At 33.7% G+C, this 23,875-nt stretch overlaps 1 protein-coding gene across 1 annotated transcript in view; it reads left to right on the top strand.

Annotated features, from left to right (window-relative positions):
- Positions 1-5,766: 5,766 nt before the first annotated feature.
- LOC115996525 overlaps positions 5,767-23,875 on the top strand; it is a 140,857-nt gene continuing 122,748 nt past the window's right edge. Inside the window, exons 1-2 of the mRNA XM_031235783.1 lie at positions 5,767-6,874; positions 6,974-7,087. Coding sequence (XP_031091643.1) covers positions 5,853-6,874; positions 6,974-7,087 — 1,136 coding nt within the window. The 5' untranslated portion in view covers positions 5,767-5,852. The remainder of the gene's footprint in view (positions 6,875-6,973; positions 7,088-23,875) is intronic.

The following is a 23,875-nucleotide window of genomic DNA, read 5'->3' as shown; positions in this document are numbered from 1 at the left end:
AACACAAGGGGTAAAATAGTCCATCCATACCAATCTTTCTTCCCATCTCCCATGGAACACAAAATCCTTAGTCCAACCAAGGATTTTGTTTTCCTCAAATTTGAGGAATTAAACGCAAGAAATGAGCATTTTCCATGGTTTGGAGGAAAACATTTCCTTGGAAATGTCTTTCCTCCCAACCAAACATGTCCTGGATGTTTATTAGGTTAATGCTTAATATTTTAGTATTAACTATTAAAATATTAAATAGTTTATAATTATCAAGTCTTTAAAAATAAAAAAAAAATTAAACAAGGTTTTAAAAATTAAAAAATACACGGGCGCTTAGGCGCTATGCGTTCTCGAGCACTCGATGAGCACCTAGCGATTTTTTCAACCATGTTTAATACATAACTATTTTAGTAATTTTTATGTTTCTTCTTTAATTACAACACTCTTTAGTCTCAATATTTCATATGCAAACTAGATGACTTGATTTTAATGATTCCGTATAAAGGAAAACAAAGACGATGTGTTGCATATAATGATAAGAAATTTAGAAAAAAAAAAAGGTTGTCAATTCTCTATTTTGCATATGAAATATCAAAATTGATGAGACAATAAGAAGAAAGATAATAAATTACTAAAATATTTATGTAATTGTTAATTAATAAGTAAAACCCTAATGTGGTTTAATGGTTTTATTGTTTTAGGGGTTAATTTTGCAATTTTTTGAAAAGTTAGGTGTCCTATATTGCAATGACAAAAAAAGTTAATTAAAGACTAAAATTACTAGTAGTAAAGAATTGAGGGACTAAAAATGTAATTTCTCATACTTTATATGACAAATTCGGAGTGTCCAGGCTAGCTCACCCTTTAATGGGCTAGAAATTTGACAAGTCGGTTTGCGAAGCTTGTATGGTAAATTTCTTTAGCCCTAACCCACCCCATGCAGACAAGCATTAGGCTGACCTCAACCCTGAAATTACACACACTTGCTAGATGACATAGCACACCACATGAATTTCTTCTTTTTTTTTAATATTTTTTTTTGGTTTGCCTAAGTGTTTAGCAAACTTGCTAGAACAGCAAGTTTGCTAAACACTTAAAAGGCTGCCATTATGTCAGCCTTTGTACTCTTTCGGCAGCTTTTGCTGCCAAAGGCAACAAAAGCTGGCATAATTTTTTTTTTACTTTTTAATTTCTTTTTTATTATTTTATTATGATATATATAATAATATAAAATAAAAGTGGACCCCATTTTTAAAAGTTGTCAAATTTGTAGGGATGTAGAACAAATAGTAGAAAATTTGTAAATTTGATGATGTGGAAGTGAGACCCATTTTAGAAAGTGAGATAAACTTGTTAGGTTAAGGACAACCTTATACCATGAACAAGGATGTGGAGCCATGAAGAAGATGTATGTTGTCTTAGGTTCTTATATGGTTTACCTCTGTAATTTAAGAACAAAAAATGTTGACACTGGTTCAAAGGTGGGTTTTTCAGTTTTTGTATGAGTTGGAGAGGATGTTAAAAGCTAAATTGCCTACTTTGGACATAAAAATTAAGCCTCATATTGAGTCAAGGATAAGGACTTTGACAAAAGACTGGAGTATAATACATGATCTTTTCACTAGCAATACCAGAGGGTTTGGATGGGATGAAGAAAGAAAGATGGTCACTGTGTGGGTTCTTATATAAGTGTAAGTATTATATTCTTATATAAGTGTAACCATTATTTAATGAACCATGGTCCACGTAGCTGTGCGGACCAGAAATAAAAAAATATATTTTTAATATACTAAAAGTACATTATTTGTGTATGTAAAGTACATTATTTGAACACTGGAAGTACATTATTTTATATAATATCAAATAATGTGCATTTAAAACACAAATAATGTACTTTTAATATATTAAAAATGTACCTTATATTTATTGTCCACACAACTATGTAGACAATGGTCCACACAATAATTTGTCATCATTATACAAGTGCATTACATACTATATTTTAATATACAAATATGAAAAGACATATAAGTTATAATTGAATAATTGATATACATTATGATTTGATGGGTATGATGTTTTAATATTTTTAATCATAATTATAGTTTGTATTGATTTTTTTATATGAAAGTATTAATTTATATTTATATTATATGCAATACACTGAAAAGTGATGATAGGGAATATACCCAGCTATACGACCCTAAGTATTTGGTACGTAGACTATGCGAGTACAGGTGCTAACCCTATAAAAGGGACCTAAACCCTACATGCAAAGGGGCTTTTGGTCCCTTCCCCTCTCTCTCTCTAAGCAAGACCCTAGAAGTAGTGCTCTCCCTTCTCTCTAAACTGATGGAAGAACAATCAATAAAAGTGCTTCTTTCGGGTCAAATTCTCTCATCACCTTTACACTTTACATATGCTATTATACATTCAAATGGTATAGAAGAATTTAGTTCTATAAAGTAATATATAATCTATCTATACTATATATAAAAGTAAAATCTTTATCCCAAATTTTCCCGCTCATACTTTTATTAATATTAATTACATAATTTATTAGTAAAAGTAATTAATAAGTTTAATTGGTAAGAAAATGTTATATGGAAATTAAATAATGTCTATTAATCTATATATATATATATATATATATATATATATATATATATATATATATAAACAGAAGTGCTGTTTTTTCACCCATTCTAAGAGAATGCTTCTGTTTTGAAATTTGAAATTACAATCATTTTTACCTAATTAAATACTTACAAAAATGCTATATATGTTAATTTAATATTACCTAAAATATTTATTATACCATGATAATGGTCTACTTTTAAGGTACACTAAATTAATACTTCTTATATTCTTGTTCAACTTAAGTTCAATTTTTTTTTTATATATACAAATAAAATTAATATATAAAAAATATATCATTAAAAAGTTTTAATTAAAAACTTTTAAATAACACCTATATTGATATTTTTATTTTCATGTATTAAATTAACATACAATTGCCAAGCACCTTGTGCTCTGATGACATGTAGTGATTCTTCCATATGGGAGGTCATGAGATCGAACCTCAGTGGAGACATTATTGATTCTTTGTGCTTCAATAGGTTGATAAAGTATAGAGGAACAAATACTACAGTGTAATAGAGTCGGTAGCATTAAAAAAAAAATTAACATACAATTATATTATATTCATTTTCAATATAATATTGGTTAATTTTTAAAATGTTGTAGATTAATTTTTTACAATACTATTGCAATATATAATTAAAATTAACATAGACTTAAAAATTCATCACAATTTTATATTTGTAAAAGTCGAACGAATCATATCAGATTTTAAAAAAAAATGTGGTGTTATTTTCGTAGTTATCACCAACTATATTTTGTGACTTGTAATAGTGTAATACGACTATGTATTATAAAAATGCACATTTAGTTTGGATAATGTTTAAAAAGTCAATGAAAAATTAAATTTTAAACTTAAATCATAAATACTAAACCTAAGCAACCCCTAAATCAAATAATATAAAAAAAAATCAGTAATAATCTCTTATCTCTAATTATAATAAAGAGAGGGGATTTGACCTCTAGAATTGCCCCATTCTCCCGCCCAAGCAATTTGTTTTTTTTTTATGAAGTTACAGTAATGCGTGTAATTGGGTTAAGAGATTTTGATTTTCAAAGTGATGAGGCGTGTTGGCAGAGATAAATCCAGATAGAGATTGTAATCATTAATTTGCAATAAGAGTCTAATCCTAAATGCTTTCTTTTTATGACTATATTTAATGTGATTGATTTAATGGTTATTTAAAGACTTTCTTGGGAATTGATTAGTATTACTTCAGCTCCTTGGTTGCAGTGCAAGCATCGCATTTTTTGGTATATATGTACATACATTTACAAGACGGCCTTCACACTCTCCCCTACTATACATCTATATTCATAATTCTATACACTTTAGAATGTCTGGCCAATTTGTGCTTCATCTCATTTGTGCTTGCATCTCAACTGAAAACCAGAATTCAGAAAGAAAGCAATTCGTGCTGGGGTGGTTGCGGACATCTACGATATCTCAAAGTGAAAAGGCAATGGGAGTCAACAGTATAAAATGTTTATTTCATGATGCAACAAAGCTTTGGTTCAACCAGAGTAGGTAATTTTAATCAATGTACTGTTTAATTAGAGAATAACAATATATTTTGTTTAGTTACGTTTGTCATAGTTTCTGATATATGTTGTAAGTAATTTTATTTTATTTTTTCCATTTTCAGCTTTTCCTCAACAGTTGTTTATTGTAAGTAGTAAATGAAATGTATTAAAATGTATTAAACTGTAAATGAAATGTATATCAAAGACAAAGGTAACATGAAAAATACCTGATTTGCTAGCTTTACAATTTTTAACACACAAGTTACTACATCTTTTTCAACATTCTGTGTTGTTTCTGTCATGTATGTTTAGGATGCTCAGTATATTCTTAAAAACAACCCAAAAATAGTTTAGAACGCAAACTTATGATTAGTGCTTATATAAGAATCAAGTTTAATATAAAAACATGTTAAGGTATAATAGTTTTGAGACTATGAAATATACAAATGTTAGGCAAAGGGGTTTTCCTCTCATATCATGAAATTCAAATTTATTTGCATTCCTGTATTACCATATATAGTATGAATGTTTAAGCACAGTGGTCAGTAGACTACCACTTAAATACCAAAACCTGTTTTTTATGTCTTAAATGTATTTGTTTTGAAAAATTTACATTGTAGTAAAGAAAAAAAAATTCATAGAAGTTTGTTAGGAATTAGTTTTCACATGTAAATGAATCTTGAAGATTTTAATATAAATATAAATATAAATACAGTTATTCAATCTAGATTAATTTGCATATGTTGAAGATAATACCTAACAGAGTAATGAATAATGAGAAAGTTGAATATGTTGAAGATAATACTTACGAATAATGAGAAAGTTGAAGGGGTCAAATGCCTGATGTTAATGCTTTACACTTCTTATAATGCAATGACATACTGATTTCTTCCATGATTTTGTGCTTTGCTTTGCATATGTTCTAAAAAATAAAATAAAAAAAAAAAACTGATGTTTTATATTGATCAAAATGCAACTGTCACTCGAAATCTTTGATAGTATGCAATGATAAGTTTCAAATTTAACCCTAAAAACCTAATACCCTTTACGACTTTACCCATTTCCCCTAAAATGCCTATAAATCTTAAACTCCAATTTCCCCTTTCCAAATTACAATTGCAATTTGCCAACAAAGAGTACCGAGAGAGACGAGAGAGTCAGTCAGGTAAATAAATTTATTTTTTGTTTAATTATTGATGATCTATGTTAAATACTTGGATTGTTCTAGTGTTAAAACTTTATTATGCATATATCCACTCTGCCAGTGTATGTGTATCCAATATATATTGAATTATTTGGGGATCCAGGGCCCAATATTAAGCTACACGGTATTAGAATTGAATTGAGGAATATGTTATAATGCACTGGCAGTTAGTTATGAAGACATGAAATTTTTTTGGGAGTGTGTTTGTACTGTGTTTAGAGTTGCCAATTTGTCATCTGTTTCTTTTACAAATTCTACTGTGTTTATGTGTTATTAGTTTTGATCTAATTATTTTTGTGTAATTATGAATCTATCTATGTGTTTTGTTTTTAAATTTTCTTTTTCCAGGATGGCGGAATTCCAATATGCTTATTTCAATTCCGAAGCAGCAGCAATTGTTTAGATTAAAATCCCTACGACACTTAATACACCTTTCGAACCCGAAGTCAAGCTTGTGTTCTCTAATCCATCTAAACCTCCTCTTCCATCGGGTATGGGAGTCTTTAGCCACAATCACATTTTATATATGGTTGGGGGCTACAATACACGAAAGTTTAAGGGTACGGGCAACAATAGACGAGAGGTTAAGGACGATGACGATGCCTATGGATGTATCTTTAGATATGAATATGAATATGACGATCGTGTTCATATGTTTGATCCAACCAAGTGCCACCAAATTCCGGTTGAAAATATTGAAACACTTCAGAACTTAGGATGTGCACACACGGTGTTACCTAAAGTCATTCGAGCTGAGGATCGGATTTACCTGTTGTCACGTAAAGATGATCATTTTGGTTATAGAATTTGGTCTTCCAAAGAGCATCTTGACGAGAACGTGCCCTTGGATTTTCAATACTTTGATCTAAACAAGAAGTTGTTTGAAACCCTGCCACCCCCACCCATCCGAATTAATCTTGAAATGCACCTTAGTGTTATCGGTGTAAAGGGTCATTTTTTCCTTAGAGGTTATATATATGTGTTTATTACAGACACTACGACTTGTTTTGAAACATTTAAGTTCAGCACCAAAGATTCAAAATGGGAGGATTGCAAGTCCTTTGTGGACAGATTTGAAGAGAGAAATATTCCTTTTCCCTTCTTGCATGCTGGCGATATGGGGGTTTCGGATGAATTTGATGATAACACTTGGATTCTAGTCTCCCTTCATGGTAAACTGCCCACTGCATATCGTGTTCGCCTTAGTGACACGGGTGATATTGATCCTATATCTCACAGGGTTCTAGCTGAATTTAAGTTTTCTGATGCTGATATGCCTTACTCAGTACATGATTGGAAACAATTAGCTGATATGGGAGGTGAAAGGTTTTGTGTGATGCACACTACTTCAAGTGGAGATTTTTTTATATACGTCTTCGAAATTAATTTTAGACTTGAACATGCCATTCAAACCTTTGAAAGTGGAGATCGTTCGTCAAATATTATTTTCAGTATGAAATTCAATCCTTATGACACCCTCCCTAAGGGGCATGTCCTTACCGGTTTCTGTATAGCGTAAGTACACCCCACACCCCACCTTCATGCTTCTACTTGTGTGAAAAAGCTTATAATTCATTCTTTTGATGTCCCAATTGTTTGTATATTTATTTCCAGCTCTGCTCCTCTTCCTGCATCTCCCGACAATGAAGACCAAGACAAGACTCCTCCTCGTGCATCTCCCGACAATGCAGACCAAGAAGACCAAAACTCCTCCTCCTGCGCCACTGAGTAAGTTTTCTTCTTAATTCTTCTTCTCCTCCTTGCGCTTGTCAACTTTGCCAATTCTCTTTAATGCAACTTGGAAAAACTTTAAAATTTTCATTGGTATGTTGTATTTTGCTTAATATAGTAATCAGCAGTGTTAATTTATTGGGAACAAAGGGTATGCTTCTTGTTACATTTGTTGCATTTGTTGCTTATTAAAAAAATAAAAACTTGTTAGGGTAGTGTGTTTCATACACCTAAATACAATGATCATGCATTTCTTTATTTGTGCTAAGTTTTAAGTGTATTATATGAGAGTCAGGTTCCTAACAAGTTATTTGAAAGTTATTAAAATGCTTTTAAAAATGAAAAATCTTGAAAATAATTTGGCTAAGAAGTGAAAAATAATGTTGTAAAAGTTAGGGCTGAGCATACCCGACCCAACCTGAGAAACCCGCCCGATCCGAGATCTGAAAATCCGCCCGAATGGAAGCCCGAATCCGATGAATAAAAAACCGATCCGCCCAACATTTGTTTCGGAAAATTAAAAATCGGGGTGGGTTTGAATATTGTTCACCCGATAATCCGATTAAATATATATATATTATATATTATATATATATATAATATGTTCAAACGGCACACTAGGAATAGAATATATATATATATGTGTGTACTGTGTATACCATTATAGAATAAATAATTAATCCACTACTTATAAATAAATAAATAATTAGTCCACGCCCGTAAGGGCAGCTCAAGTGGTAAGAGAGTTACACCTGCAGCCGAGAGGTCGTGGGTTCGAACCTCAAGCCCTTGAGTTTGTGCCGGTCAGCTATGGGTAACCTAGGCTGATTTACCTCCTTGTGGCTCTTTGTGGCTAGGGTCACAGGGCGAGGGCTTTACCCACATAGTGAGGAGTGGGGTTTACCTCGTTAATATTCCCTTGGACATTGAAAAAGAAGACCTCAAAAGTAGGCTTTTTTCTTCCCAAGGTGTACTATATACGCAGGCTTCTTCTTTTATTTATTTATTTATTTAAATTGTACACGCATGCTTATTGCTTGAGGGCTGAGGCCTTGAGCCTATAAGGAATCCATCAGTTGAAAAGGAACCCTAGTCCTCCGCCTCTGCCTTATTGCCTCCACTTCGCATCTCCGCTTTTGCAGTTCTGCTTCTACTCCTGCCAGATGGCTAGTCACCGCCTCGCCTCCGCCACAGGTCTCCACGGCTTGGCCTTGCTGTCGCTAATACAACTGCAGGTAAGTTTATTGCTTTTTTTCTCCCAAAGCAAGACAGATCTCATGGGAAAGAAAAGNGAGATTTGTTTAATTCAATCCGAACACACCCGAATATCCGATTAAATCCGCCCGAATCCGACTTTATAATATCCGATAATTTTGCTAATTAATTTATACGGATCGGATTAAGAAAATACAAACCGAACTCCGAATGGATTGGGGGTTATAATATCCGAACCGTCCGAACCCGTCCGATGCACAGCCCTAGTAAAAGTGGTTTTGATATAAGATGAATAATAAAATGTGAATTTCTTATTTTACCCTTCAAATTTTGAATATTTTTTAATTTTTTCGTCAAATTTAATGTCCAGGGACTAAACTCGTCACTTTGTGAATAACTGAGGGATTAAACTCCCATAAAGCCATAACTTAGTGACTGAGTCTACACTACCCCTATAACTCAGGGACTAAAGATGCCATTTTCCCTATAAATTATAATTAAATTCTGAATCCTAAAAGTAAGAGGACCATATTAGTCCATATATATGAGATGGGGGTGAGCTTTAATTTAGGACTTAGTGGTTTGGCCACGTACTTTACCAGATGCTCAGTTCATAATCAATCAATCGTTATACGCTTAGTTCTATACGACGTCGTTCTGAATTTTAATTTTGATGACGATTGTTTGTCGTTTAGTTCACGTTACAATTATTTTTTTTCTTTTTTCTTTTTATTTGGTAAAACATGTGCACGTGTCTTGTGTTTATGTGTTTTGTATGGACCATGTACTTGAAATAAAGTAATTTTTTTTTTCTAATCTGAAAAATCAAACACGAAGGTGTTGTGGACGACGAGCGGTGGCGTGAGGCGAAGACCGGCCTGTGTTGTGGATGAGAGCGGTGGCGCGACGCGAGGAGAAGGCCGATCGTGGCAATGTTGGTTGAAGGAAGAAGAAGAAGAAGAGAGGAGGCGGTGGCTGTTTTGGCGACGAAGAACACTCCGGTGGTGAAGAAGAAGAGAGGAGGCACTGTGATGGTGACAAAGAACACTAAAGAAGAAAAGAAGAATATATATATATATATATATATATATATATATATAGACTTCACATGAGACAACTTAGTTAGATGAGAAATAAGACTTCATCCTGGCCATTAGAAAACATGTACGGATGGATAAGATTGGATTTTAAGATTAAATGTTTCACCATAAAAATAGGCCGATTAACCATAATAATATGCAATTCAAGGGCAATTTGGTCTTAGGCTGTTGTTACTAGAAGTCTAAATAATTGGTAATACCCGACTTTCACTCTTCCACTTTNCAAGAAGACGTACTTTTCTTCTGGAACTGCTATGAAGACGAGACACCAACGACGGTCAAGTGCACCACCATCATTATAGAGCTATGACAGGTACAAGAAGACGCATAAAACATCGACGAGGAGCGAAGAATCGTTTTGAAACAATTGCCTTAGGTGAGAAATAAGATGAAATTGTATCCGTAGATTGAGTCCAGATCAAGGGTCCAAATTGGAGATTTTTTTTTATAAAAAACGCGGTGGCATTATTGTAATTTTGTGTAAGTTATTTTTTTTGCCTTCCAGTGCACTTTTTATGTCATATAGTACACATTTTCCCTTCTTCTAGTGCACATTGTTATGACATACAGTGCACATTGTTCCTTCTTCCAGTGCACATTCTTATGCCATATAGTGCACATTTTCCCTTATTCCAGTGCACATTTTTATGCCATACAGTGCACATTGTTCCTTCTATCAGAGCACATTGTTCCTTCATACAATGCACATTGTTCCTTCATACAGTGCACATTGTTCTTTCATCTAGTGCACATTTTTATGCCATATAGTGCACATTGTTGTGCCTTCCAGAATTTTTTTTTTAATTGTATATGACAAACTTTTTTAAAAAAGATCAATTAATCTTGATCACTAATTACTAATTTGAGTTGAATATTGTTTGTTTAGGACTTTAGGAGCGTGTAGGAGCGTAGCTGGGTGCGAGACGCTCAAGAGCGTAGCTTTGTGCGAGGCGCTCGGATTGAGTGTAGATTTGTGCGAGACACTCAGAGTTGTAGAAGTGTTGGGTTGGCACTGTTCAGTGTTCACTATTGTATCTGGATGATTGAAGATAGTGAAATCCCTCCTTGGAGTGAAAGGAGAAGAATGGACTAGGAGGATTACACCACCTTTGAACCACTATAAAACCTCTCTGTCTCTTTACTCTACTTGCATCATATTTATTCTTGCATGAATATTTCGAACTAACCCATTTGCTGACTTGAATTCATTTTATATGGGTTTCATTGTCGTGCATGTGCATGCAACATAGTTCTAACATATATTATTTCTAAGTCATTCAAGTGCATGTTTTGAACATTTCAAGTTTCAAGACTTAGATACTATTCATACACTATTCACTTACTATTCATTGCTATTCATCTTTTTAGTAAAGAATTCCTCATAATTCATACATACCCATTTACTATTCATATTCATTTTGCATCTGGGTTTGCAATTTCTCTCGTATTGCATGCGATATATTTGCTCGGTTTATTTATGAGCAAATACCATTTTTGGTCCCACGACTATTAGCAAAATGACAATTTTGGTCCACATGTTTCATTTCTACCAATTTTGGTCCCACGACTATTATTTTAGTACCAATTTTCATCCACAACTATTGTTTTAGTGCCAAAATTCATCGCGCCGGTCACCCATCCGATTAAAATGTGCAAACATCTAAAATTGTTAAGGGTATTTTCATCATTTTCAACTTAATATTCCAATTTGAGTATGAACAAATGGATTTAAGTTCTAAAATCGTCCAAAATTCGCAGTTTTCCTCCTCATTTTACCTTAATTTGAGAAGGAGAATTGTGAATTGTGATTGATCGTAGGGCTTAAATCTCTTTATTCATGCTCAAATTTGGATATTAAGATGAAAAGGATGAAAATACCTTTAAAAATTTTAGATTTCGGCACTTTTAAACGGATGGGTGACCGGCGCGATGAATTTTGGCACTAAAACAGTAGTCATGCGACCAAAATTGGTACTAAACAATAGTCGTGGGACCAAAATTGGTAGAAATGAAACATGTGGACCAAAATTGTCATTTTGCTAATAGTCGTGGGACCGAAATTGGTATTTGCTCGTTTATTTATTACACTTTGCGTATTAATATTCTGCTGCGAACTCTAAGTTGGTTATTTGCTTTACGCTTGTTACCTAGACTCCTAGAGTTGAAATCACCAAAGTGTTTTAAATTTTGAAATTGGTGAAAAGTTTATTCACCCCCCCCCCCCCCNCATGCAACATAGTTCTAACATATATTATTTCTAAGTCATTCAAGTGCATGTTTTGAACATTTCAAGTTTCAAGACTTAGATACTTTTTTTGAAAGACTTAGATACTATCCATACACTATTCACTTACTATTCATTGCTATTCATCTTTTTAGTAAAGAATTCATCCTGATTCATACATACCCATTTACTATTCATATTCATTCTGCATCTAGGTTTGCAATTTCTCTCGTATTGCATGCGATATATTTGCTCGGTTTATTTTATTACACTTTGCGTATTAATATTCTGCTGCGAACTCTAAGTTGGTTATTTGCTTTACGCTTGTTACCTAGACTCCTAGAGTTGAAATCACCAAAGTGTTTTAAATTTTGAAATTGCTGAAAAGTTTATTCACCCCCCCCCCCTCTAGACTTTTCCCACCCAATCGGGACCAATAATATATATGTAATTATAACCATATGAGAACCACTTCCCAGGTGAGAGCTTGTGAACAAATTCAAATGATTGATATGTAAGATCTGATGGATGGGAAATCAAGTAAAAAATGAGGGGGTTTATTTTCATAAATAAAAGAAACTTTTAAAATGAGCGGAGTCATTTTCATAAATGTTATAAAGTTTTATTTCTTTTCAACCATTACATCTACCGGACTCTATTACAAAGAATCAAGAGATGCCTCCACTAAGGCTCGAACCCACTCCCTTCCATATGGAAGTGTACATCGGATGCCGCTTGATCACAAAGCCTTTGGCAAATTCTCACTTGATTAGAGACCCATATATATATATTTTTTGTTCAAATCAAATGAGGACCCATCCTTAGGTGTCATTGATATTTTCAAATACTAATTTTTTTTCTGTAAAATTTATTAGACATTGAAATTTTTGCATTTAAATTCTTAAAGTAAAGAAATATTTTGTCACAAACATGATAGACCAAATTGTAATAAAATGTAAATTCTAATTTAAACAATATAGTTTTGGAATATAAAATTAAAATTTGTGCTATAGCAAATAATGTTTGTTCTTAAGATAATTCTAGTATGATATTTATATATTTTTTATGGTGACAATACAAAAAATAATAATATCTTTCACCTTTTATAATGGTGGAAAGAAACAAAGTAAATGAAGTAAATATTATTATATTTTAATTATTATTACTAAAAAGAAGAAAATAGTTGCAAAAAGAATACAAAAAATAAAAAGTAAAACAAAACGGCATGGACTTTTTGTGTGTGTGCGCGCGTATACTAATTTAATTAATTATTTATTATTATAATAATAATATAAAAATATCATTAATAATAATAATAATAATATTATTATTATTTAAATGTTAGAAAATAATTTGTAATAAATGAAGGTAAGAATAATACTAAGTTAAATACATATTCCTTTACCAAAGAGTTTGTATTTTAATTTAATTTCACTCTATAAAAGCTTTTAAATTATCACTTGAAATCAGCTCACTTTTTGTGACCTAATTCACAAACCCACTCTTGAAGCCCAGATTGCAAAGCCGTTTTGCTATTCTTAATATGATTTCGTCTACTGAAATTGAAAGAAAAGCTAAAAGGGGCCTATGGCCCAATCATCAACCCCCCACAAATTATACTGGACCGCGCAAACGACGTTGTTTTGATTAATGAAAATAGACGGATGAAATCGTATCCGTTTCGCGTAACTGCAATATCAGTTCAACACAACTACATTATCAGTTCAACACAACTGCAGTATCAGTTTAACACAACTGTAGTTCCAGACGGATGAAACAGCATCCGTTTCGTACAACTGAAGTTCCCTTTCAACATAACTGCAGTATCAGTTCAACACAATTGTAGTATCGTGGCCCACGGTATAGCAACTGTCAAACCTCCCCTCCCCCCACCACACACACCCACCCCCTTCCATTTTTTTTTTGACACATTAGAATTCCTAATAGTGTTTTGCTGGAGCAAGGCTTTAGATAATTGGTTGAATAAACTGGGTTAGCCTTGCAGGCTCAAATCCTTTTATTTTCCATTGAGTGTAAAAGCATATTAGCTTCATTTATATTAGAAATATATGATATTTCAAAAAGAAAAATTTAATAAAAACCTAAGAGTTTTAAGTGAAAAAGTAATATTTTTCATTCAAAGGTTAATACTTTTGTATAAAATAATGTGTATTTAGTTTTTTTTTTATTTACAAAAAAAAAGGAATGTATAATGTATTACTTTAAATTTGTTTTTTTCCTATGAATCTTTAATATAAAATCAAAATTATTCTGATGAGATAATTTAATTTTGTACCAAAAAATTGTTATACTAATTTACTAATGTTTATTTTTATTTTTTTTTAACCAGGGTTATCATAAAACTAGATAATTTGAAGTAAAATTGACATGAGCATGATAAATTATGAGTAGGACACTAGGTCATGAATATAATGCCCTTTCAACCTGTAAATAAATAAGATTAATAAAAGTGGACTGGAATACACGCCCAAAGCGACTATTACAAGACCTAAATAGCTAAGGAAACTTGCTCAAGATGAGATGTCTTGTTGATCGATGATGTCTTAAATGAGTGCATGCATGCCCTACTATCTATAGGTGTAAGAAACCACATTTGGTGGAGAATGAATGGCCATCTTGCAACAAGCACTTGTAACAATACATTCAGGACACGTGGCGAGAGACAATCGAGACATAATAGAAGAAGAGGCAGGACACTTAGAGCATCCTTATCAATGGAGTTTTTTCACGGTAATTGAGGAGTTTTTGTAAGTGTGATTAGGAAAGAGAAAATGAGGAGAGATGAAAAAAAAAACAAAACAAAACAAAATTGAAAAAAAAAATTAAAAAAATCAGACTTGGTCAGGCGCGCCTCAGGCGCGGCTCACGCGCACAGCTGTGACACTTGAAAGTTTAGCTGTCCATTGTTACTGCTCTATGCTCCCCATATTAGCAGAGGATCCTTTTCCACTCTCTCACCTCCCTTCTCTCATATGATGTGGCAAAATATCTGACAATATCTCCCTAAATAATCACTGATAATGGTGCTCTTAGCAAGGTTGTTAGATCTTTGTGCCATTCGCCTCAAGACTTTATTATGTTTTTCTGCACTTTGACCCTAGAGGTTTAATCATTCTTGCAATTTGAATTGACCCCAAATCCATATATATCAAATCCAATTACTGTTTTCTCTCCTTATGGTATATAAGTATATTGGACACCCTTCCTAAGACCTTTAGGCTAGGCTTTCAAATCCCAGGCCATCATTTACTTTATTATTTTTGTCTCTGTTGAAGACTTCAATTATGTTATATGATCCAATTAAATGAACTATATTTTGTTGTTGTGTTGTAGTAGATGCTAAGTCTTGAAACCATGGTTGAAAAAGTCGCTAGGCGCTTCTCGGAAGCTCGGGAAGCGCCTAGCGCCTAGGCGGGGATTAATCGGCGCCTAGGCGCTCGTGTATTTTTTATTTTATTTTTTATTTTTTTAAAGACTAATAATTATAAATTATATAATACTTTAATAGTTAATACTAAAATATTAAATATTAACCTAAATATATCTAGACTTTGTACAATTTAGGGTTATTTCGTTCAAAATGATGTTGTTTTGAGTGAAATAACCCATTAAAAAAAAATAATAATCGGCCGACTGGGCGGCCTAGTTGGTCTAGTTGACGCCTAGGAGGCCTAGGCGATCAGAGCCAAAGCGGCCTAGGTGAATCTTAGGCGGCCTAGATAGGCAGTCGCCTAGACCATCATTTAAGGTGATACGCTAGGCGGTTGACCGGCACCTAGCGCCTAAGCAAGGATTAATCGGTGCCTAGGCGGGATTTTTGCAACACTGCTTGAAACATTGTTAATTAATTAAGTATAAAATATTAATTGGTAAAAAAAATTGTTTAAGAAAGCTAGTGGTTTATCTTAAATTACAAATGAATCTATTCAATGAGCTGTACGTGAGACTATCATAGTTTCTATACGATAAATTTGTATTGATTAATTATTACTAATTTACGTGTTACGAATCACATTTCATGATGTAAGATTTAGTGCAAATACCATACCTATTTATGTGTCAACATTTTTCATTTCTATCAAACGTTATATATAGTTTATGACAGTTAAACTTACATACAACAATTCTAATCAATTTCAATTTAAAGATTTTAATTTAATTTTTACTTCGTTCTCTGGTTTTTCGATCACCACTTTTTATAAAAAGAAAATATATTTTCCTCCCTCATAAATATTTATAGTACAAAACAAAAGTCAATGAACCACACATGAGATTTCATTTTGCTTAAAATGGTTTTATGTGATTAGGATGCATTACCAACTTTTGTGTTACATTTGAAGAAAGAGAGCATTGAAGAAGCATGATGACTAGCGGACTATATGATTAGAGAAAGATGGATGAACTATACTCATAAATAGTAAGCCAAAGACTTAGTTGATTGTTTATATATATATATATATATATATAGCCAAGTTCTAGTGCGACCGTACCATTAGATATGCAAAAATACACCGATTGTGTTAAGAAACACACAACAATGAAATGCACCTAACACACCACACACACACAAAAAACCGCACCATACCTCACCACAGCTAATGATGTATTTCCGAACACTGTGTGATGCGTTTATGCGTACCTAATGGTGCGTTTTGTGGTGATGCGTACCTAGTGGTGCATTTCTTTGTTGTGCGTTTACTAACACTATTATATAAAAAACCAGTAATAATCTCTTATCTCTTATTATAATAAAGAGAGGGGATTTGGCCTCTAGAATTGCCCCATTCCCCCGCCCAAGCAATTTTTTTTTTTTTTGGATGAAGTTACGATAATGCATGTAATTGGGTTAAGAGATTTTGATTTTCAAAGTGATGAGGCGTGTTGGCAGAGGTAAATCCAGATAGAGATTGTAATCATTAATTTGCAGTAGGAGTTTAATCCTAAATACTTTCTTTTTATGGCTATATTTAATGTGATTGGTTTAATGGTTATTTAAAGACTTTCTTGGGAATCGATTAGTATTACTTCAACTCCTCGGTTGCAGTGCAAGCATCGCATTTTTGGGTATATATGTACATACATTTACAAGACGGCCTTCACACTCTCCCCTGCTATACATCTAGCTATATTCATAATTCTATACACTTTAGAATGTCTGGCCAATTTGTGCTTCATCTCATTTGTGCTTGCATCACAACTGAAAACCAGAATTCAGAAAGAAAGCAATTCGTTCTGGGGTGGTTGCGGACATCTACGATATCTCAAAGTGAAAAGGCAATGGGAGTCAACAGTATAAAATGTTTATTTCATGATGCAACAAAGCTTTGGTTCAACCCGAGTAGATAATTTTAATCAGTGTACTGTTTAATCAGAGAATAGCAATATATTTTGTTTAGTTTGTCATAGTTTCTGATATATGTTGTAAGTAATTTTATTTTATTTTTTCCATTTTCAGCTTTTCCTCAACAGTTGTTTATTGTAAGTAGTAAATGAAATGTATTCAAATGTATTAAACTGTAAATGAAATGTATATCAAAGACAAAGGTAACATGAAAAATACCTGATTTGCTAGCTTTACAATTTTTAAAACACAACTTACTACATCTTTTTCAACATTCTGTGTTGTTTCTGTCATGTATGTTTAGGATGCTCACTATATTCTTAAAAACAACCCAAAAATAGTTTAGAAGTACGCAAACTTATGATTAGTGCTTATATAAGAATCATGTTTAATATAAAAAAATGTTAAGGTATAATAGTTTTGAGACTATGAAATATACAAATGTTAGGCAAAGGGGTTTTCCTCTCATATCATGAAATTCAAATTTATTTGCATTCCTGTATTACCATATATATAGTATGAATGTTTAAGCACAGTGGTCAGTAGACTACCACTTAAATACCAAAACCTGTTTTTTATGTCTTAAATGTATTTGTTTTGAAAAATTTACATTGTAGTAAAGAAAAAAAAATTCATAGAAGTTTGTTAGGAATTAGTTTTCACATGTAAATGAATCTTGAAGATTTTATTTTAATATAAATATAAATACAGTTATTCAATCTAGATTTGCATATGTTGAAGATAATACCTAACATATAGTAATGAATAATGAGAAAGTTGAATAGGTTGAAGATAATACTTATGAATAATGAGAAAGTTGAAGGGTTCAAATACCTGATGTTAATGCTTTACACTTCTTATAATGCAGTGACATACTGATTTCTTACATGATTTTGTGCTTTGCTTTTCATATGTGCGAATCTTGAAATTTTTTATCGAGCAAATTTTTTTCTAAAAAAATTGATGTGCGGTAAAATAAACCTACCGATGACAAAATGGAACAATTCCAAAGTCCTTAGCCTCATACAAACTCTATGATGATCTTCCATGCATATACTTGAGAGTGGTAGCTGTTTCCGAAGAGCACATGATCCCTGATGATGTGTAGTAAACATTCGAATGATAATGTTAGAATTTAATATTGGGCTAGGGTCACTGAACTGAGCTATAATGCACATGGGCCAAATCACACTAAAGATTAAATCCAACCAATTAGCTAGTCTAACCCATAACCTTATAAACCCATATTCTTTTTCTTATTTTTATCAATGTGAGACTCTTAACCCTAAAAACCTAATACCCTTTACGACTTTACCCATTTCCCCTAAAATGCCTAAATCTTAAACTCCAATTTCCCCTTTCCAAATTACAATTGCAATTTGCCAACAAAGAGTACCGAGAGAGACGAGAGAGTCAGTCAGGTAAATAAATTTATTTTTTGTTTAATTATTGATGATCTATGTTAAATACTTGGATTGTTCTAGTGTTAAAACTTTATTATGCATATATCCACTCTGCCAGTGTATGCGTATCCAATATATATTGAATTATTTGGGGATCCAGGGCCCAATATTAAGCTACACGGTATTAGAATTGAATTGAGGAATATGTTATAATGCACTGGCAGTTAGTTATGAAGACATGAAATTTTTTTGGGAGTGTGTTTGTACTGTGTTTAGAGTTGCCAATTTGTCATCTGTTTCTTTTACAAATTCTACTTTGTTTATGTGTTATTAGTTTTGATCTAATTATTTTTGTGTAATTATGAATCTATCTATGTGTTTTGTTTTTAAATTTTCTTTTTCCAGGATGGCGGAATTCCAATATGCTTATTTCAATTCCGAAGCAGCAGCAATTGTTCAGATTAAAATCCCTACGACACTTAATACACCTTTCGAACCCGAAGTCAAGCTTGTGTTCTCTAATCCATCTAAACCTCCTCTTCCATCGGGTATGGGAGTCTTTAGCCACAATCACATTTTATATATGGTTGGGGGCTACAATACACGAAAGTTTAAGGGTACGGGCAACAATAGACGAGAGGTTAAGGACGATGACGATGCCTATGGATGTATCTTTAGATATGAATATGAATATGACGATCGTGTTCATATGTTTGATCCAACCAAGTGCCACCAAATTCCGGTTGAAAATATTGAAACACTTCAGAACTTAGGATGTGCACACACGGTGTTACCTAAAGTCATTCGAGCTGAGGATCGGATTTACCTGTTGTCACGTAAAGATGATCATTTTGGTTATAGAATTTGGTCTTCCAAAAAGCATCTTGGCGAGAACGTGCCCTTGGATTTTCAATACTTTGATCTAAACAAGAAGTTGTTTGAAACCCTGCGACCCCCACCCATCCGAATTAATCTTGAAATGCACCTTAGTGTTATCGGTGTACAGGGTCATTTTTTCCTTAGAGGTTATATATATGTGTTTATTACAGACACTACGACTTGTTTTGAAACATTTAAGTTCAGCACCAAAGATTCAAAATGGGAGGATTGCAAGTCCTTTGTGGACAGATTTGAAGAGAGAAATATTCCTTTTCCCTTCTTGCATGCTGGCGATATGGGGGTTTCGGATGAATTTGATGACAACACTTGGATTCTAGTCTCCCTTCATGGTAAACTGCCCACTGCATATCGTGTTCGCCTTAGTGACACGGGTGATATTGATCCTATATCTCACAGGGTTCTAGCTGAATTTAAGTTTTCTGATGCTGATATGCCTTACTCAGTACGTGATTGGAAACAATTAGCTGATATGGGAGGTGAAAGGTTTTGTGTGATGCACACTACTTCAAGTGGAGATTTTTTTATATACGTCTTCGAAATTAATTTTAGACTTGAACATGCCATTCAAACCTTTGAAAGTGGAGATCGTTCGTCAAATATTATTTTCAGTATGAAATTCAATCCTTATGACACCCTCCCTAAGGGGCATGTCCTTACCGGTTTCTGTATAGCGTAAGTACACCCCACACCCCACCTTCATGCCTCTACTTGTGTGAAAAAGCTTATAATTCGTTCTTTTGATGTCCTAACTGTTTGTATATTTATTTTCAGCTCTGCTCCTCTTCCTGCATCTCCCGACAATGAAGACCAAGACAAGACTCCTCCTCGTGCATCTCCCGACAATGAAGACCAAGAAGACCAAGACAAGAATCCTCCTCGTGCATCTCCCGACAATGCAGACCAAGAAGACCAAGACTCCTCCTCCTGCGCCGCTGAGTAAGTTTTCTTCTTCTTCTCCTCCTCCTTGCGCTTGTCAACTTTGCCAATTCTCTTTAATGCAACTTGGAAAAACTTTAAAATTTTCATTTGTATGTTGTAGTTTGCTTAATATAGTAATCAGCAGTGTTAATTTATTGGGAACAAAGGGTATGCTTCTTGTTTCTTACTGAATGTGAAGTGTTCAAACATTGATAAATGAGTTTCATTCTTTCTTTTCTAGCTTTAAGTTGTTCTTGATGGCTTATACATTATATATACATATACATATGTACGTAATGTGGTAAATTATAAAGGGAAACTAGCTTTAGCTACACAAAGTTTGCAATATATATCTAGTGAGTGTGTTTATACAAAATGTTTGAATGGAAGAAGAGGATTACCTTGATAATTGTCTGTTGTGCTCTGCTACTTGCAGGCTTGCAGTGAAGACTACTATTATCTGACTGCTGGATCCTCACTTTTATACTCTATTTCTTTTCCTCTTCACCAAGTTGGAAATTACAAAGCTGGTCTCTTCGGCTACATGTTGATATAAGAGAGATTTAGTACCATTCTTCTTTTTTTTTTTTACATAATTTTTAAAAATCTATATTTAACGATTGAATTGTTGCCCGTGATCTTCCGACTTTTAAATTGTTACTACTTTGGTCCTCCGACTTTCAAATTGCTACTAGTGATCCTTTCGATACTTTACTTGGTAAAATTGTACTTTCATGTTATTCTTTCATTTTTAAAATAAAAATAGAATAATTCTAGACTACATGTTCTACCAATTTCAATTTCTTCTCCAAATCAATACTATATGCGGATATGCCCTAAGCATTGATAGCATCCATTTATACCCATTGAGAGATTTCGTTTGTTTTTACAGGGAGGATAGGTAGGAAGGCAATATAACTGTGATTTAATGTCATTGTAACATTGTATTTTTACAACTTGTTCCAGTAAGCAGTGACGTATTTGCAATTTAATGCATTAATTAGTGCATAGTAGTAGTAGTTATATAAGGTTATAATTAAATTCTGAATCCTAAAAGTAATGAAATCTTGTGACGAGGACCATATATACGACGAGATGGAGGTGAGCTTTAATTTAGGACTAAGTGCTTTGGCCACGTACTTTACCAGATGCCCAATTCATAATCAATCAATCGTTATACGCTTAGTTCTATACGACGTCGTTCTGAATTTTAATTTTGATGACGATCGTTTGTCGTTTAGTTCACGTTACAATTATTTTTTTTTCTTTTTTCTTTTTATTTCTGTAAAACATGTGCACGTGTCTTGTGTTTATGTGTTTTGTATGGACCATGTACTTGAAATAAAGTAATTTTTTTTTCTAATCTGAAAAATCAAACACGAAGGTGTTGTGGACGACGAACGGTGGTGTGAGGCGAAGACCGGCCTGTGTTGTGGATGAGAGCGGTGGCGCGACGCGAGGAGAAGGCCGATCGTGGCAATGTTGGCTGAAGGAAGAAGAAGAAGAAGAAGAAGAATAAGAAGAGAGGAGGCGATGGCTGTTTTGGCGACGAAGAACACTCCGGTGGTGAATTAAGAAGAAGAGAGGAGGCACTGTTGTGGTGACAAAGAACACTAAAGAAGAAAAGAAGAATATGTATATATATATATATATAGAGTTAATACTCAAAATAGTCCTCAACTATAGTGGTTTTTCTCAATTTCGTCCTAAACGACTTTGGTGACCTAATGTAGTCCCAGACTTTTGTATTTTTGCTCACTATAGTCCTCCGTTTATTAATCTGTTTAAGTTAGTGTTAAATTGAGGGTCAATTTTGTAATTTCAATATTGATTCTCTCTCATCCGTTTCTCGCAAACACCCCGGCCGACGTCGCCACACTCCTTATCTCCATCTTATACGCAGACGACAGACGCCCATAGATTTGTTATTTCTCTCCTCCTCTCGCATTCACCATTCTATTTTTTGACTCACATTTTTTTTTCGTGCAACCAAATACAGAGAAACCGTTTTTGCAGTCTAGGGTTTCTTCAATGGTGCCGCATATCATATCCTCGGCGAAACTGAAGTCCGATACGGTGACGAATAACCTGTGAGTTGGTAATCTGACCTCCGATGTCACCGAAGCCGATCGAGCTTACTGCTCTGTTTGAGAAGTACGGCCAAGTCAACAACATAACCTCTTACTCCGCCCGCAGCTATGCCTTCCTCTACTTCAGAAGCCTAGAAGATGCCAAGGCCGCAAACGACGCACTCCCGCGAACTGTGCTTGGCTGGAATCCTCTTAATAAGATTGAATTTGCCAAACCAATTTGTATTTTCATGTCTCGCCATTGTTTGATGATGATGATTTGGCTCTATTGTTTTCACATTATTATAATGGATTTGTTTTTTTTCTGGTAAGCAAATTTCATTTGTTTTAACACTTCAGTGGAACAAAAAGAAAACATTATTGAAATTACAGAATTAACCCTCTATTTAACACCAACTTAACGGATTAACAAACGGAAGACTATAGTGAGTAAAAACCATGGTTGAAAAAATCGCTAGGCGCTCCCTAGGCGCTCGGGGAGCGCCTAGCGCCTAGGCCGCCTAGCCAGGGATTAATCGGCGCCTAGGCGTTCGTGTATTTTTTTATTTTATTTTTTATTTTTTAAAAATTTGTTTAAGTATTTTTAATTTTTTAAAGACTAATAATTATAAATTATATAATACTTTAATAGTTAATACTAAAATATTAAATATTAACTTAAAAATATCTAAAGTTTGTATAATTTAGGAATATTTCGCTCAAAACGATGTTGTTTTGAGTGAAATAACCCATTAAAAAAAAAGAACAATAGTTAATCGACTGACTAGAAGACCTAGTCGGTGCCTAGTCGGTCTAGTCGACGCCTAGGCGGTCAGCGCCTAAGCAGCCTAGGCGGTCGATCACCATTTAATGTGATACGCTAGGCAGTCGATCAGCGCCTAGCGCCTAGGCGGGGATTAATCGGCGCCTAGGCGGGATTTTTGCAACACTGGTAAAAACACAAAAGTCTGGGACTACATTAGGTCGCCAAAGTCATTTAGGACGAAATTGAGAAAAACCACTATAGTTAATACCCAATGTAGTCCCAGACGCGAACTGACCGCCCAGGAGAGAACTGCGGACGAATCACAGCGCGCCACGTGTCCGGAATGTAGTTGCAACTAACGTTATAACTAGGTGCACTTCATGTTATAACTAGGTGCACATAGGTGTACCCAGGTGCATAAATGTTAACAAGGTAAATTACTTGCACCTGCAAGTGAAAATAGGTGCACACGTGCAAGTAAAATGTATTACAAGTGCAAGTAAATTATACAATGAGCATCAATATTAAGTGCACCTAATGTTATAACTAAGTGCACCTATTGCTATAACTAGGTGCACATAGGTTGCAACCAGGTGCATGAATGTTAACAAAGTAAATTACTTGCACAAGTGCAAGAAAAATGTATTGCAGATGCAAGTAAAATGTATTTCAGGTGCAAGTGAATTATACAGTGAGCATCAATACTAAGTGCACCTAATGTTATAACTAGGTGCAACCTATGTTATAACTAGGTGCACCTAGGTTGCACCCAGGTGCATGAATATTAACAAGGTAAATTACTTGCATTTGTAAGTGAAAGTATTTGCG

The sequence above is a fragment of the Ipomoea triloba genome, chromosome 11 (assembly GCF_003576645.1).
Source record: "Ipomoea triloba cultivar NCNSP0323 chromosome 11, ASM357664v1".
Taxonomy (NCBI): domain Eukaryota; kingdom Viridiplantae; phylum Streptophyta; class Magnoliopsida; order Solanales; family Convolvulaceae; genus Ipomoea; species Ipomoea triloba.
This window is presented reverse-complemented; position numbering and strand designations above follow the sequence as displayed.